The sequence below is a fragment of the Apodemus sylvaticus genome, chromosome 1 (genome assembly GCF_947179515.1).
Source record: "Apodemus sylvaticus chromosome 1, mApoSyl1.1, whole genome shotgun sequence".
NCBI classification, from domain to species: domain Eukaryota; kingdom Metazoa; phylum Chordata; class Mammalia; order Rodentia; family Muridae; genus Apodemus; species Apodemus sylvaticus.
This window is the reverse complement of record NC_067472.1, coordinates 182,490,783-182,508,035: the sequence shown is the minus strand read 5'-3', so window position 1 is coordinate 182,508,035 and position 17,253 is coordinate 182,490,783. Positions and strand designations below refer to the sequence as shown.

Sequence of the window (17,253 nt, the reverse complement as noted above, 5' to 3'; positions counted from 1 at the left end):
CAGCCAGGGCTGTAGGCCTGCACCAGACCTACTAATGCTGGCCATTGCTCTCAGGTAAACAAACGTGTCCGAGTCCAGGAAAGTCCGGGTGCGGAGCTCCTTAATAGGGCACCAGTTCAGCCAAGCTGAGTGCTGTGACCCTCAGGAGGCTCCAGAAGGACCACGCCAGGCCGGAACAGTCCCTCGCAGAGGTTTATTGAGACAGGAAAGGGCAACGCGACTGTGGAAAGAGCAGTAGGGGAAGAGAGAGAGAGATCGGAGGGGCCTTTATGTATGGATGGTGACCGTAGTCACAGGTAAAGGTGGGAGGTGAGCCAAGTGGATTCTGGGAATGTGTCGCCTAAGTGATGTCACAGGCTTCAGAGGTCCTGATACCAACACTGAGGAAAAAGGAGGCTGCGGCTCTAGTCCAGGCCAGGGAGGAACAATACGAACTCGGATGAAGGTTGGGAGAGGAAGGAGAGGGAAGAGAAAATTCTGGAACTATCTCAGAGGGAGTTCCCAGGCTGCCCATTAGAAGAAAGAGGTGGAAGGCCCAAGTCAGGGTGGGTGATTTGGGATGTTGCCGGCAGGGCCAGGGTGAGGCAGGGTGAGGTTGAGGTGGCCCTGAGCTAGAAGTGATACGCGTTCTTTAGAGACCAATGGGCACCCTATACACTACCGCAACCACGACCCTTGGTTCAAGCACCACCACCCTTGAGCAGGTGGCTAAGAGTGAAGTGGAAGCTGGGGCCCTCCCCTTACGTTGGACAAGCATAGAAGGAGTTCGGACTGGGATTTACAAAGAGCTGTCACAGTATCAGACTCACCGCTGCTCAATACGACCTAGTTTGCTAAGTGGAGGAAAACACCCGTTCCCACCCATGTCTTTCAGTCCTCCTCTCTACCTCATCCTGTTGCAACTCTATGCTTGCCACATCCTTCCAGGGTTCGGTCTCCCCCTTCCCCTGGAGATCCTGCCTGTCTAGCCCCTTCCCGCTGCCTCCAGCGTCGGCCTCAGCGCTCCTAGCCTCTCCTCCCCCGCGTCTTGCCACTGCGCATGCTCCGCCAGCGCCCCTCCTTCTCCATCCCCATCCCCCGCCAGCGTCTGGGCCTCGTCCCCTTCTCTCTGTCTCCCTCTCGTCCCCCATCTCGTCCCCCGACACTGACACCCCGTTACTCCTGCACGCTCTCTTCAGTCTCAGCCTTGCTCTCCAGACCGCGCCATCCGAGGTAGGCTGGGAGGCTGGGGAGAAGGGGAGGGGCGAAGCATCCTGCATCCCTAGATAAACAAACCCCGGGAGGGGGCGGCCGAGACCCAGGGGCCTGGCACCCGAAGAGAAGAATGGGAGGCTGGGCCTGAGGCAAGTGGCAGGCATTGGGGCTCATATCCCTGGGCCTTCTACCTTGGAACGGGGATCCCTTTGATTGCCCAAATCCAGAGCTAGGGACTAGGGGGCCTCCCGTGGCTCTTGGCGCTTCTGTGGGGCTTGGACCCCCGCGCTGTGGGGAGCCCTCTCTAGCTGACCTCTATCTTAAGGATTTGCCTCCAACCCCCCACCCCCCAACTTTGCACCGGTCCCCAAAGGCTACGGAGGACCATGACTAAGACGGATCCTGCCCCAATGGCCCCTCCGCCCCGAGGTGAGGAAGAAGAGGAGGAGGAGGAAGATGAACCGGTCCCAGAAGCCCCCAGCCCCACCCAGGAGCGCCGGCAGAAGCCAGTTGTGCACCCCTCAGCACCTGCTCCGCTCCCCAAAGACTACGGTAACCACTGTCCCCACCCTAGAATCTGGTCTGGAGTTTTAGGTGATGGTGGGTGGCTTGGCTGAGCTGTGTTGATGGTGATGACGGGGGCAGACCTGCTGAAGGAGGTCCACAGGAGGCGTTGCTGGCGAGCCCTTCAGACCGCTCCCCTTCATTAATTACATTCATCTCTTAGAGAATGGTGGTTGGAAAAATTCTAGTCCTCCATTCATGACCTGTCAATTCAGTCGTTTAGTCATTCAACAAACACTGTCTGGAAGCTACCGTGAGCCTAACTTTATGCTAGGAACGGGAGCTACAGCACAGAGCGAGGTTTTCCTAAGGCTTTGCCGAGAGAACTTCCCAATCGCAGCCCCACACATGAGGCTAAATATGAGATTACAGGGAGACAATGAGATTGATTTTATCAAGCACAGAATGCAAGAGCTTTTAAAGACATGGCTCCCCTTAAGAGGTAGCATGTGGGGAAAACCCAGGCTGGAGCGGGGAGTGGGGAGGCTGCAGGAGAATTAAACACAGGATCAGGGGTCTGAGATGGAGGAAGTTGCTGAGAGTAACCGGGAGGGGAAAGGAGTGTCTAGTGTCTGTTCATTCACGGAGGAGGAGCCAGCCATGAGCCTTGCTCTCAGAGAGACCCAACAAGTGATGGGACACACAACCTTCTGAGTGCACAGAGGAGTGTGTGCTGTCAAAGCGTCAAAAGGCAGAGATGCCAGCGTGATACACGGGGAGTTGCTGTCTCTTTCTGATGAGGCGCATTGCAGGCTGAGGCCAGAAGCACCCGGAGGAAGTAGCTGTAAGCAACTTGGAGCAATTGCTCCAGTTGGGGAAGAGTATGTGCAAAGGCCCGGGGGCAGAAATGCAGAAGAGTGTGTGCAAAGGCCCGGAGGCAGAAATGTGTTTGGCATATCGAGAGCACATTTAGGAAGTAACCAGAATGGGGACAGATCTGGGCGGGACTTTCGGGCCACAGCAAGGGCTTTCCCTGTATTCTGAGTATGAAAAGGAGAGAATGTGTGTAACCTAAAAATAGAGTAGCACAGCCTTGTTAATTACATTTTAATTGATTTTGTGTGTGCTTGCACGTGCATGCCACGACATCTGTGTGCCAGTCAGATGACACATCTCTGTAGCTCTTTCTCTCCTCTCACTCTGTGAATCCCAGGGATGGAAGTTGGGCCATCGGGCTTGGTGACAAGCCTTTACCAGCAGGGCCATCCCACTGGCTCTTGACTGACAGCCTTGAAAGCTCTTTCTGGCTTCCGATTAGAGAGAGATGGAGCTCAGCCCGGACTGGACGTTGAAGAGAGATTTGAGGACCTCTCCAGAGAAGGAGAGGCAATTCCCAGGGGCTGTGAGATTCGGAAACTAGTGCTAGGTTCAGAGAGTTGTGGGTGGGGCAGGCGGATCAATTGCCTGTGGACATGTCACCTGAGATCAATCAGAGGGACACATTTTAGTCTATTAATAAAAAACATATCCTTGCTGTATAGACGTGTTTCGATCCCCAGTACACACACAAAGGGCTGGGCATTGGCTGCTGGCATCTGTAATCCCAGTGCTGGGGTGTCAGAGACAGGAGGATACCCAGGGCTGTCCATGTCTTAAAACAAAGGTGACCCACAGAGGCAGACACCCGATGATGTCAACCTCTGTTCCCCACAGTGCACACTCTCCGTATGTGTTCACACAGAACCACACACAACAGTATCATCTGCGAGTTTGGGGTGCAGCGGGAGGGTCCACCCCAACAAACTGGAAAACCGTTAGAAATTGAACTGGATCTGGCTGGAAGTCACAGAATCTAGGCCAGGCCCTGGGGATCGTGCTGCTTGTAGAACAAAGGTCTGGACGCGTGGCTTGTTCAGGGAGAAAGGCGGCGACGGTCGTTTGCTCCGTTCAGGCATCACTTCTGAAGAGATCCACTAGGCCTTTCCTGCGTGGTGCTGTAGCGTGGAGTGGGCATAATATAGGCACACCCCGCTGCGCAGACAGAGGCGTGAGGAGGGTGGCACAGAAACACGGCGTGTGCACACGAAGTCTTTACAGTGAAGGTGACAGTCGAGAATGGAAGAGAGACAAGAGAGGAGAGAAACTTGGGGTGCTGTTCAGCTTGCTTAGCTCAGAGCCTTGGGTTCTGTCCTCAACAGGGAGCGAGCGGACTGGACTAGGAGGAGAAAGGGAAGGAGAGAGAGGGTGAGGGAGAGACAAGGGTAGAGGAAGAAACACTGGGGAAGGAACATGACGAACCATTTTTGGGGTTTGTGCTACGCCAAGACCTAACAGGCAGCTTGGACAGGAGGCCAGGGCTAGCGTGAGGCCAGGGCTAGCGGTTTAGACTGGGTGGTGTGAGGAGGCCTCTCTGTGGATTTGGGTTTGCAAAGCGTTATGAAGGCCTCCTGAGGGAGGACACTGGCCAACAGCCGTGCAGAGAGGCCAGAATCCGCTTGGCACATTGCAGGGACAGAAGGTCATGAAGGGGTGTAAGGGAGAGGGAAGGTGCAGAAGCTAAAGGGGAGCAGATTGTCCGGAGCCTGGGCACCACGGGGAGGCCTGTGGGCAGTACTGTGGACAGGACGGGAGCCAGGAAAGGCTGTGACGTGAGCGGATGGGGAGAGCCTCCTGCCTCACTGTCCACAGTCACTTCTCTGGCTGTGTGGGATCCAGCCTTCACTCACCCTTCCACTGAGCACATGCAGCTGAGGGTCACCCAGGGCGGCACTCACCAGCATCCCATTCAAGAAACAGACTCGCCTTAGAGCACTGCCCCGGCCGGCCTCAGGTCGGACAGAGCCTCTGTTCACGGCTCCATGTCATAGATGCCGCACGGAGCTTAAACTTCTAAAGATTGATTATTTTGTTATTATTTTGAATGATGTGTATTCATGTGCGTCTGTGTGGGGTACATACGCATGAATGCAGGTGCTTGAGAGGCCCAGAGGTGTCGGGTCACCCTAGAACAGGACTTACAGGCAGTCGTGAGCTACGGGAGAAAAGCAATGGGGGATTGAGAGAGAGCAGCATGTGACCCGAACCACTAAGTCATCCCCCAGCCTCAGAACTTCTTAAAGAAACATCTGAGTTTCTTAAAAAAACAAACAACAATAACAATAGCACCAAAGATTTCTGGCATGTCTGTGTATTTGAGACAGGGTCTCATTGTATAGCACTAGGTGGTGGCCTGGGACTCTGTTTTTAGACCAGGCTGTCTTAGAACTCACAGAACTCCACCTGCTTCTGTTTCTCATGTGCTTCGTGTCTGGCTGGGCTTTTTTAGAGAAAAATTAAAAAAGGGAAACTTACCTCTTGTTGGAATTTGACTAGGCTGTGTCCATTCTATTTGTGTGTGCGCACACACACACACACATACACAAGGTGCTGATGACTGAATTCAGAGCCTTGTGCACTCTAAGCTAGCATCTACCCCTGAGCTATGTCTCCAGCAGCTACACTGTGGAGAGAGGGCCTTGCTATGTAGATCAGGCTGATGTGGACTTCTCCATGTAGTCAGTCAGCCCATGGTAGCCTCAAATTCCCGAGCACTGAGACGACAGGCGTGTGCTACCACACCCAGCTCACTATGCCCAGAGTATGACCTGGTAGCTGGGGTCCAGAGCCTTAGCAGGACCCTTGAATGTGCAGCTATAAAGGTGCTGAACCTGCAACTACTCTCTTTCAAAGGGTGGAATCACCCGATTGTCCAGTTTCTCTCCCTTAAAAAAAAAGGGATTTATTTATGTATATGAGTACACTGTAGCTGTCTTCAGACACACCAGAAGAAGCCATCAGATCCCATTACAGACGGTTGTGAGCCACCATGGGAATTGAACTCAGGACCTCTGGAAGAGCTGTCTGTGCGCTTAACCGCTGAGCCATCTCTCCAGCCCCCATCCAATTTCTTAAGACACTGGGGATCTATATGCTTTTCATTTAGTGCCCTCCTTACGTTGAACCCTGCTGGTTTTCCAGAAAACACCCGTGAGTTGACTGTGGCCTATGTGTCACCACTTCAAACCATGTAGTGAAGACTCCTTAAAGGCAACATGGTTGGGTCTCCTTCCCTCGTGATGCAGAGGGGAGGCAGCTCGCCCAGGGTGAGTCAGGGCTTCTTTCTTCTTTCAGCTTTTACCTTCTTCGATCCCAATGACCCTGCATGCCAGGAAATTCTGTTTGACCCGAAGACCACCATCCCAGAACTGTTCGCCATTGTACGCCAGTGGGTCCCCCAAGTCCAGCACAAGATAGACGTCATTGGCAATGAGGTAGGAGCACTTTGGGAGGCTGGGGAGGGGGGAGGAGACCTGGTTCCCCGCGTTCGGGTAATCCTATGTTATTCTCTGGTGCTCGCAGATTCTGCGGCGTGGCTGCCATGTGAATGATCGAGACGGCCTCACAGATATGACACTGCTCCATTATGCGTGCAAGGCTGGGGCCCATGGAGTTGGTAAGAGCCCAGACCCCAAAACCTAGGCTTCCAGCCCTGATACCCTCAAAACCACTGAGAACTCAGACACGAAAAGCACATCTGGAGACTGTTATTGAAGACCCCAAAATGCATAACTGAGACCCCAGGGCCCTTCCCGGCATGTCGGGCACTTGTATTGGAAGATGGCTTCCAAGCTGACTCTGGCTCTTTGCAGGGGACCCTGCTGCCGCAGTGCGTCTCTCACAGCAGTTGCTGGCGCTAGGCGCTGACGTGACCCTGCGCAGCCGCTGGACCAACATGAACGCGCTTCACTATGCAGCCTATTTCGATGTGCCAGACCTTGTGCGTGTGCTGCTGAAGGGGGCGAGGCCCAGGGGTGAGGAGGCGGGGCCTAGGTGGGATGGGGCGGGGCCTAGATGAGGGGTGGAGTTTCGTGGAGGAGGGTGCCCAGGGTTTTGAGAGTGTGGGGCCCACCATCCATCTGGTTAAGGGGGAAAAAAACCCCAGGATGAAAGGATAAGGGACTGAGGCCTAACCTTGGAGGGTGCTGGGGTTCAAACAGGAAACAAGGGATAGATAGACATCCACGAGCACGCGCGTAGGATGGCGGAAGTCTGGGGTGTTGGTGGGAGTATGTGGTGATGGGCTCACATACAGGATAGAAGGACAGAGTAGGCAAGATGCTTAGGGCCCAGGAGCCCTGTGCAGGGGTGAGGCTCCGTGCAGAGGTTGCAGTTAGTCACTCTTACCCTTCCCTCACTTGCCCACTTCCCAGTGGTGAACTCCACCTGCAGTGACTTCAACCATGGCTCCGCTCTGCACATCGCTGCCTCGAATCTCTGCCTGGGCGCCGCCAAATGTTTACTGGAGCATGGTGCCAACCCAGCACTGAGGGTACTGCCACCCACCCCTTTACCTCCTCCCCTACCCGCCTCTTCCCTTCAGCAGGCCTCCTGCAGAGAGAGGATCAGGCCCACTTCTAAAACATTAGGAAATCTCTGCACGTTTAACGAATGAAATCACACCCGAGATTCACATTCACGTAGTGCTCATTATGCAACAGGTCACTTCTAATTACTCTAAGCCCCGGTTTACAGTGGGGAGTCTGAGGTGAAGAGATCAAAAGAACTGGTCAGGTTGTGCTATAAGGAGTGTGTTTTCTCAGTTCTGGGAAACCACAATCAGTGATGTAACAGGTTCCAACCTAGAGTCTCGGAAGGTGGCTTTGAGTCCCTGTCTCTTTTTATTGTTTGATAGACCAGGCTCGCCTCAAACCCTCAGAGATCTGCCTGCTTCTGCCTCCCTAGTGCTGGAACTAAAGGTGTATACTACCACTATCTGCCTCTTTTTTTTTTTTTTTTTTTTTGAGATGAGGTTCCACTGTGCAGCACCACTGTACCCAGGTCTCATCCACATCTTTACCCTCCATTTCCTCCTATTCTCAAATTGGCCTAGGGTGTAACCTAGTATAACTCCTGCTTTACCCAATCTGAGGGTCTAAGGTGTGGTCCCCAAAGAGGTGTGGCTCGCCCCACCCAGTCCCTGTTTCTTGTGTTCTTTTTGATCCACAGAACCGAAAGGGACAGGTACCAGCGGAAGTGGTCCCGGACCCCACAGACATGTCCCTTGACAAGGCAGAGGCAGCCCTGGTGGCCAAGGAACTGCGGACACTGCTAGAAGAGGCCGTGCCACTGTCGTGCACCCTTCCCAAAGTCACACTACCCAACTACGACAACGTCCCGGGCAATCTCATGCTTAGCGCGCTGGGCCTGCGCCTAGGAGACCGAGTTCTCCTCGATGGTCAGAAGGTCAGGGGCTGGGGTGAAGAGTGGGAAGGACTCAGCTCTCGTATCCGGCCCGGAGCTGGGTGCATGGGCTGCAGACAAACTCCCTGGCAGTCACGCCGTACTTTGTTTCTCCTAGAGGTCGTTATCAACACACTCCGTTTGTACGATATATATACCCTGTGCTGAGCTCTGACAGACCCGTGCCGGGCAGTCACAGCTCATGACAGTCACGGCTGCAACAGTGATTCGCGTATCTCTCTGCACACCCTGGCCTTCCTGAAAGGCCTGTGACCCACTTGACCCTCAGGTGCAAAGCAGGGCTTTCGCTGGGATGTTACAAGCCAGAGAGCCTCAGGGTAGAAGCTTAGTGACCCAGGAGAAGAGAGAAGCGGGAAATGTCCTGACTTAAACCAAGCAGAGGTTGGACTGAGGAAGAGACAGAGACAGCGTGTTTCCTCCGCGCACCTCAGCTTTCACTCCCTTGCCTGGTGTCCCTCGTGCCAGGCCCACGTCAGCCACCAGCTCTGTTGGTGGAGTTCTGCTGAGAACCGAGTAGACAGTGCTGTGCCTCTGGTCATTCCCAGTGGCGGCAAGGACTGTGACAGACATTTATTTGGTGCCTGGATGTAGGAAACAGACCCTGGCTGGAGGCAGGAGAGGTTTTTAGCTGGAGTGTTCCGAGAAGGCTTCCCTGAGGAGGTGATGTTCAAGTTGAGGAAGTGGCTCCCACAGGTCTGACTGCTGATGGGAAGGAACAGTGTGAAAGCAGAGGAATTCTGGGACGGGAGGGGAGCCAGAGAGATCGGAAGGGCCTGGATCGCACCAGACCTACAGACCTCTTTCTTGTAGGAAGTTGGAGTTTGGTTCCTCGTTCAGCAAGAAACTGCACAAGTCATGTTTTGTTTCCTAACCAAAAGCTCCTGGGGCCATGAGATGTCCCAGAGGGAAAGGTGCTTGCCAGGCGGGTGTGGCAAACACCGGAATCCTATTCAAAGAACTTGTTCAAAGAGAACTTATTCAAAGAAGCTATCTTCTAACTCACACACATGTACCACAGCACTGGCATCCCCCCATACACACATTCACATGAGCATGCATATAGGTATGTGCACACACACTCTAAAAATACTGATATTACTACTAGTAATGGTGGGTTTTGGTTTTGTTGTTTTGGATTTTTGTTTGTTGTTTTGTTTTGTTTTGTTTTTTGGATTTGGTTTTTTCAAGACAGGGTTTCTCTGTGTAGCCCTGGCTGTCCTGGAACTCACTCTGTAGACCAGGCTGGCCTCGAACTCAGAAATCCGCCTGCCTCTACCTCCCAGAGTACTGGGATTACAGGCGTGCGCCACCACCGCCCAGCTTTTTGTTTTTTTGAGATATGATCTCTCTACATAGACCAGGCTGGACTCAAACTTGGAGACTGATGTGCCTTTGCCTTCCAGGTGCTGGGGTTAGAGGCATGTATGAACACATCTGGTAATAATTTATTTTATTCTATTGAGACAAGAATCTCACTGTACAGGTAGCCTTGACTGGTCAGGAATTACCAATTAGATTAGTTTGGCCTCAAATTCCCAAAGATCTGTTTTTGCCTTCCTGGTCCTAGGACTAAGGGTGTGTGCCATCACTCCTGGCTGATAACATTTTTAAAGAGCTCTCTGTGTCCCATCCGGAAAACTTCCTGTTTGGGCAGTTTGAGGGTATGGGCTGACGCTTCCCATTTTATATCCCAGAACAGGCTCGCCTTATGACTGTAGCCATGGGATACCCATCACCGGCAAAGCAACAACCAGCTTAGGCTTACTGGCTTGCCCTGGTTCAGGTCAGCTTTGTCACACGCCAGGAGTAGGTCCTGGGATAGTGATGCTCCTCTGTCTGTCAGTTTCTCCACCTGTAAATGAGGTGATCGTGCCCACCTCAGGCAAATTAGGGGTGTGTATTCGAACGTTTGAGGCCTTTCGAAGAGAGCCCGGAATATGCTAACTCTTTTTTGTGTGCCAAGCACAGTCCTCATCCCCACATAGAACAGTTAACAGGCTAGCTCTGTTCCTCCACCTGTCCAGTCGTGCTTCATATATACCAGGCAAGCTCTCTGTCCCCGAGCTGCATCTCCAGGCTTATAATTAGCCTGTCCTACAGATAAAGAACTCACGGCTAGGAGTGAGAGATAGAGTAGCTCATGCATGCCCAGCATGCATGAACACTGCAGAGAGAAAAATGAATGGCTATGTGTTGTGGTACATTCCTAGCTCTGCAGAAGCAGAAGCAGGGAAGTCAGAAGTTCAAGGCCAGCCTGGGCTACTTGAAATCCTGATTCAAAAAAAAAAAAAAGACAAATACAAGGTGTGTTAAAATCAGGAGGCCTCACAGGATTATAGTGACTATAGTCACTGAGAACTCTCTGCAGCTAAGTAGTTTAAAAAAAAAAACCTGTATAGATGTGTTTTTAAATGTGTGCACAGCAGTGCAGTACCCCAGGAGTCCAGTAGAGGGCGCTGGATCCCGGCGTTACAGTCACAGGTGGTTGTGAGCCTCCTGGCATGGGTGCTGGGAACCAGACTTCTGCTATCTCAACATCAAGTGCTCTTAACCATTGAGACATGTCTCTGGCATCTTTCTGTGTCTTAAGAAAATGTTACCTCTCCTACTCTTAAGCCAGCCGTGATGCCACGTGCCTGAATCCCAGCACTGGGGAAGACTAAGGCAGGAAGAGGTCCAGGCCTAGCTCAGGGGGGTGGGGGTAGAGGTCACACAAATGAACCAAGACAGGGTCTCACTCTGTAGCCCTAGGCTGGACTGGAACTTGCTCTGTGATCAAGGTTGGCCTCTGTCTTCCTGCAGTTCATCTGAAGTGTTGGGGTTGCAGAAATGAGTCACCAGAGCTGGCGTCAGATTTTTAGTTGACCTGAGTCTATGACTATTCACTGCAGTAGATAAGAGAGATCTGAGGCAATTTTTTTTTCCTTATGGGCATGGAACCCAGGGCCTTATGCATAGTAGCAATCACTCTACCACTGAGTTCTATATCCCAGTCCCCTTAACATCTTTAAGTGGACGCAATCATTGTTCCCTTTGGTGAACGAGGAAGCTGAGGGGTAACGAGATCTTCACAGTCACAGAGCCAGTAAGGGCCAGAGCTGAGATTTGAACCTGGTTCCTGCATCCAGTCTGCCATGCTGCCTGTCAGCGATCCACCACGGTCTCCAAGCTTCCTGTCCAAACCATGTCATCCTTGCCTCCCCAGACCGGCACGCTGAGGTTCTGTGGGACCACCGAGTTCGCCAGCGGCCAGTGGGTGGGCGTGGAGCTAGACGAGCCGGAAGGCAAGAACGATGGCAGCGTCGGGGGTGTCCGGTACTTCATCTGCCCTCCCAAGCAAGGTCAGTCTCTGACTGGGGCCCAGGCCAGTGCGATGGATGGCGGTATGCTCTGTTCTGACGCTAAAGGGATGGGGGCGGAGACACAGCAAAGGCCACGCTAAACTCAGACTCCGCCTCCTCCTCCCCAGGTCTCTTTGCGTCTGTGTCCAAGGTTTCCAAGGCAGTGGACGCACCCCCTTCATCTGTCACCTCCACGCCCCGGACGCCCCGGATGGACTTCTCCCGCGTTACTGGCAAGGGCCGAAGGGAGCACAAAGGTCAGAAGCGTGGAGTCAAATGGGTGGGGAGGGTCAGCCGTGGGGACACCGTGGGGGTGGCTTAGTCTCTGTGGTTCCGTTTCTCCTCAACTCCAGCTGTAGAGAGTAAGCTGACTCCCTACTTCAGTGAGTCGGTTTCTCCTCTGAATCACCACTTGCCCAAAACAGCTTTTAGAAGGATTTCTGGAGTTCCCGGTCTCCTGAGACTTAGTTTACTCTCAGGCCCCGAAGACCTCTCCCAATTTTAGGGAAGAATCTGTCTCTAGAGGGTTCCTGTTTCAGAAGTTTCTGGCTTTTGTGCATAGAGGTACTGTCAGACTAAAATGCAACCTTGTCTTACCACTGCCCCCCTCTCTCTGATGTCTGTATCCATGTATGGTCAGGTGTTGGCAGATGCCTGCTCGTGTGCAGACCCGCCTGCCTCTGCCTCCTGAGTGCTGGGATGGAAAGAGTTCACCACCACTGCCCGGCTGCCTTCCACTTAAGTTTTGTGAGACAGAATCTTTCTCTGAACATAAGAGCATATATTTGGCTACACTGGCCAGCACACAGGCCCCAGCCTCTGCCCGCCTTCTTGGTGCCCACGACTGCATCTGGCTTTTCACATGGGTGCTGTGAATCCAAACTCGAGTTCTCAAGGTTGAGCTGAGGGCAGCCCTACTTATTTTCTAGATGAGGTCCCACCAGGTTGCACAGGCTGATCGTGAACATCTTGGCTTGCTGGGCCATGGTGGCACACACCTTTAATCCCAGCACCAGGGAAGCAGGAGCAGGTGAAACTCTGTGGGTTCGAGGTCAGCCTGGTGTACAGAATGAGTTTTTGAGCCACACAAACCCCGTCTCAGAAAACAAAACCAAAAGCAAAAAACCCGCCTTAGCTCAAGTGATCTTGCCTTCGTCTCCTGAGCCCTGGGACTATAATCCCTCACCACTGCCTTCAGTTCCTTTCTTTTTTCTGTCTGGTCATGCTAGGGATTTTATTCAGGACTCGAATATACGCTAAGCAAGTGCTTTACTTCCGAGCCATGCCTCCAACTAATGTCCCTGCATTATCGAAGGAAACTTTGGGGGCTCCTGACTTCGGCCTGCGTGTTTTCCTTTGGTCTCCATCTCTTTACCTTTCATTCTCAGGGAAGAAGAAGTCACCATCTTCCCCATCTCTGGGCAGCCTGCAGCAGCGTGAAGGCGCCAAAGCTGAAGTTGGAGACCAAGTCCTTGTGGCGGGCCAGAAGCAGGGGATCGTGCGCTTCTACGGGAAGACTGACTTTGCCCCAGGTGGGGTGGGCTCTGGGCTGGGGTGTGGCTCAGATGCATGCAGCCCTGACTTGCATCCTTAGCACTGAGGTTGGGGCCCTCTGGCAACACCCCTGTTACAGGTTACTGGTATGGCATCGAGCTGGACCAGCCCACGGGCAAACATGACGGCTCTGTGTTCGGCGTCCGGTACTTTACCTGTGCCCCGAAGCATGGCGTCTTCGCACCAGCGTCTCGTATCCAGAGGTGAGCCTCGCTGTGCCCCTCCACTCAGGAAGTCACCTAGAGCCCATGTCTCCCCTCAGATGGGCCTTGTGGCCTGGCACGACATGGTTGGTTGCTGTACTGTACCTCTTTGCTTTGGGCTCCGCCCGGAGGGTTCATCCAGATCCTAGCCCTTCAAGGTTCTGAATGTTCTATGTGTCTTCCCAGGATTGGTGGATCCACTGATCCCCCCGGAGACAGTGCTGGAGCCAAAAAAGTACATCAAGTGACAAGTGAGTTGGGGGCCGGGATGCAGGAAGGAGCGTGGGTGTTAGGATAGGAGAAAGGTTCTAGGGTCTCAGCTCTATGCTAGTGACAATCTCTGGCATTTAATCTGATACATGTGGCCCAGAAAAATATGAGATAGTTTCCCCAAGAAAGATAGTACTGTAGATATGGGGAAGTTAACAACAGTATGAGGGTTGGGAATACAGTTTAGTTGTAGATCACTTGCTTAGAATCCCGGTGAGAGGCTGGGGGCGTGGCTCAGTGGTAGAGCCCATGCCTAGAGTCCCCCAGGGAGGGGCTGGGGGCGTGGCTCAGTGGTAGAGCCCTGCCTAGAATCCCCCAGTGAGGGGCTGGGGGCGTGGCTCAGTGGTAGAGCCCCTGCCTAGAATCCCCCAGTGAGAGGCTGGGGGTGTGGCTCAGTGGTAGAGCCCCTGCCTAGAGACCCCCAGGGAGGGGCTGGGGACGTGGTTCAGTGGCAGAGCCCCTGCCTAGAATCCCCCAGTGAGGGGCTGGGGGCGTGGCTCAGTGGTAGAGCCCCTGCCTAGAATCCCCCAGTGAGGGGCTGGGGGCGTGGCTCAGTGGTAGAGCCCATGCCTAGAGTCCCCCAGGGAGGGGCTGGGGGCGTGGCTCAGTGGTAGAGCCCATGCCTAGAATCCCCCAGTGAGGGGCTGAGGGTGGAGCATAGTTCAACATTCATAAGGCGCTGGGTTCAATCCAAAGCACTGAAAAACCCAAAAAACATCTGTGGGGCTAGAGAGATGGCTCAGTGGTTAAGGGCACTGGCCATTCTTCCAAAGGGCCAGAGTTCAAGTCTCAGCACCCACATGGAAGCTCACAGTTGTCTGTAACTCCAGTTTCAGGGGATCTGACACCCTCACATGGACAAGCATGCAGGCAGAAAACCAATGCTCATAAAACTTTTTAAAAATCTCTAATACCAACATTCCTCTAGTTGAGGTGGAAGGATTTCAAATTTTAGACCAACCTCAACTACATAGTGAGACTATTTAAAACAAACGAAACCCAATCTGACTAACAAAAACAAGGGTCTAAGCAGGCACCGGGGAAGAAGGATTCGATATTGGCGGTGTGGGTACCTAATGGCAGGGAGCGCCAAGTACTGATAAGAGGTCCAAGTGCATATTGACAATGAAGGAATCTAGTCAAGGTCTGGAGACATGGAGAGATATGACTGAGTGTGTGTGTGTGTGTGTGTGTGTGTGTGAGATTATCAATAACACGTGTGACTTTACCGTCACCTCCTTTGAGACCTCGCCTTCTTCTCTAGTGACACAGCCCAAACGCACCTTCACGACAGTCCGGACCCCAAAGGACATTGCGTCAGAGAACTCTATCTCCAGGTGCGTGACTAACCGTCTAGCGGAAGGTTAGAGATGTCTGCAAGGCCCTGGTGTGCAAGGCCGGCCATGGGGTGAGAGGCCACTGTCTCTGGTGTGCAAGGCCCTCCTTGGGTTGGAAATGGTTAAGTCCTTTGTAGAGCGGATGTGTTGGTTGTACCTACAATCCTGCCCAGCACCCAGCGGGCGGGAGGATCAAAGGTTCCATGCCTTCCTGGTGTGAGACTGTCTCCTTCGTGAAACCCACTCTAAAAACAAGAAAGAAGGAAAGGGGAAAGAGGCAGGTGGATCTCAGTGAGTTCAAGGATATCTTGCTACTTGGTCTACAAAATGAGTTCCAGGACACAGGGAGCCAGAGAGAAACCTGTCCAAAAAACAAAACAAACAAACAAACAAACAAACAAACAAACAAAACTAACACCAACCCCATAAAGCCAGGCAGTGATGGTGCACACCTATAGTCCTACCACTAGGGGGCAGAGCCAGCCTACTCTACAGAGCAAGTTCTAAGACACTGCAAGCGACACAAAGGAACCCTGTCTTGAAAAAACCAAAACAAACCAAAAAACAGAGTACATCATCTTTGTCTGGTACAGTTGCTCATGCAACATTGTACAGCACAGGGAGGCTGAGGCGGAGGGATTGCTCTCTGTCTGAGAACAGCTTGGGGTGTATAGTGAGACACTGCCGGGGGAGGGGGTCGGGGAGGGAGGGAAGGACGAAAGGAGGGGGGCGGAGAGAGCAGCTTTAGAAAGCAGGGCTTGCCTGACTTCTGAAGACCTCAGCAGAGGGAACAGAAACCCCCTCCCCCAACACACACACACACACACACACACACACACACACACACCACAAGCCTAAACAGGCACAGCCGGAGGTAGACCGATGCCAGCATGGAGGCGAAGCGAGGGAGCCGATGCGCACACCTGAATCCCGCCTGACTGACAGCTTTTCCTCTTTCAGGTTACTGTTCTGCTGCTGGTTCCCTTGGATGCTGAGGGCGGAGATGCAGTCTTAGAGGCCCTGGATAACACAGAGAGAGTCCCCTCTAGCATCTTCCTGACACAAGGAGCTCCCCCGTCACCCCAAGATAGAGATCCCCAGTGACGCCTCCAGAATAGAAACCCCCTGTTAGCCAGCCCTCGATTACTGAGGTCCCATTATTAACAGAACTCCCATGATGACGACTCCCCAAATACAGACCTCATGTTACCCCAGAAGAGATTCCCTGAGTAGCACCTTCAGGCTAGTCCCTGTCCTCTACTGCTCGGAGCAGAGTTCCCCCAATAAACATTTTCCACGTCACCCAAGGGACGCCGCCCCTCTCCACAACAGGACGTTCTTGAGTTACCGTGATTAGGGTCCACGAACGAAGACCCCGCCCCGGTTCTCCTTAAGCATAGGCCACGCCTCCAGAATAGCCAGCCATGTCACTGTCGCCATTTAACATCAGTCTCCTCAAAATGTTGTGACCCCAAGGTCACCAGAAACCCCGTACCCCCCCTTATCAGAGATGCCCTCCACTCACTCGAGTCCCCGTTCTCACGCCCAAACAAGACACCCACTTAGCCGGCCCACTCACCCCAATTTACAAACACCAAAACCATCCTGGAAGCATGAATTCCAGGACAACAAGTCTTCCTGCCCTCTGTACCCCGAGAGACCCCCAGTGCCTTGTACGAAGCCCCACCCCCCAACACGGCCCACAGTCCCTGTGCTGGCCAAGGCTCCCAGAAAATTCTCTATTTTTTAAACTAATAACTTCTCCCCCTTTGGGGGAGGGAAATCCCCAAATTTGGAGGCCCCATTCTAGAACTCTGGGGAGTTCAGATCCAGAGAGAATATATATTATATATATCCCCAATTCCCCATCCCGCCAAGCCCTACAATCTCTAGAAGACCCCAAATTTCTAATTCCCAGGATTTCCCCTACCCAAGTCACAGAATTTTCAAATCCCTAGGGAATCCCAAACTTAAGATCCCCCAATCCCAAACCCTCAGGAAACCCCCAACTACAAGGTCCTTAGGACCGGGAGGAAGGAACCCTTTGCCAGGAGAACATCCCAGACTCTCTGGGCATCTCAAACCTGACTCCCAGGCACCAGGAGACCCCAGACAGGAAGTCCCATCTTTGGAACAAGGATAGAGGACTCACTAATACTCTAAGTCCATGGATCTTCTAATCTCCCCACCTCCAAATTCCATGGGCCCCACCTTCAAGGGAACCCCCAAGTCCCAAATCTCTGATTGCTAATATGTGCAGGGCCCAGGGCTCTAAGAGGACCCCAAGTCATGGGGTCCCTACATCAATCTACCTTCCAGTCACAGGTCCAAGACACTCAATCTCGAGTCATTGGCCCCAAAGGTCTTCACAGCACCTGGGCCAGACCAACAGCCTGAGGGAGAACCTGAGGGCCCCATAGGTCCAGAGCAGACCTGGGGCCCTGACTACCAAGGACAGCTCACGACTGCCCCTTCACTGCATGTCCCTAAACTCAGCATGACTCCTGTCCTCTTCAATAAAGACGTTTCTATGGCCTTCTTGTATCAGCT

General features: G+C 53.0%; 1 protein-coding gene across 1 annotated transcript; it reads left to right on the top strand.

The window, feature by feature from the left end:
- Positions 1–1,080: 1,080 nt before the first annotated feature.
- Clip3 (CAP-Gly domain containing linker protein 3) lies at positions 1,081–17,238 on the top strand. Its single transcript, XM_052166639.1, has 14 exons — positions 1,081–1,212; positions 1,568–1,746; positions 5,869–6,008; positions 6,097–6,190; positions 6,387–6,548; positions 6,948–7,066; positions 7,744–7,980; positions 11,204–11,339; positions 11,468–11,596; positions 12,728–12,871; positions 12,973–13,096; positions 13,283–13,347; positions 14,631–14,703; positions 15,664–17,238. Exons 2-14 carry the CDS (start codon positions 1,581–1,583, stop codon positions 15,716–15,718), a joined length of 1,644 nt encoding a protein of 547 aa, XP_052022599.1. The 5' UTR covers positions 1,081–1,212; positions 1,568–1,580; the 3' UTR covers positions 15,719–17,238.
- The last annotated feature ends 15 nt before the right edge of the window (positions 17,239–17,253 follow it).

Excerpts from the sequence above, each read along its gene's own strand:
- Clip3 (XM_052166639.1), top strand. The coding sequence starts at position 1,581 with ATGACTAAGACGGATCCTGCCCCAATGGCCCCTCCGCCCCGAGGTGAG. Across the intron at positions 7,067-7,743 it reads GTGCCAACCCAGCACTGAGG|AACCGAAAGGGACAGGTACC; the intron begins GTACTGCCACCC and ends TTTGATCCACAG. Across the intron at positions 11,340-11,467 it reads CATCTGCCCTCCCAAGCAAG|GTCTCTTTGCGTCTGTGTCC; the intron begins GTCAGTCTCTGA and ends CCTCCTCCCCAG.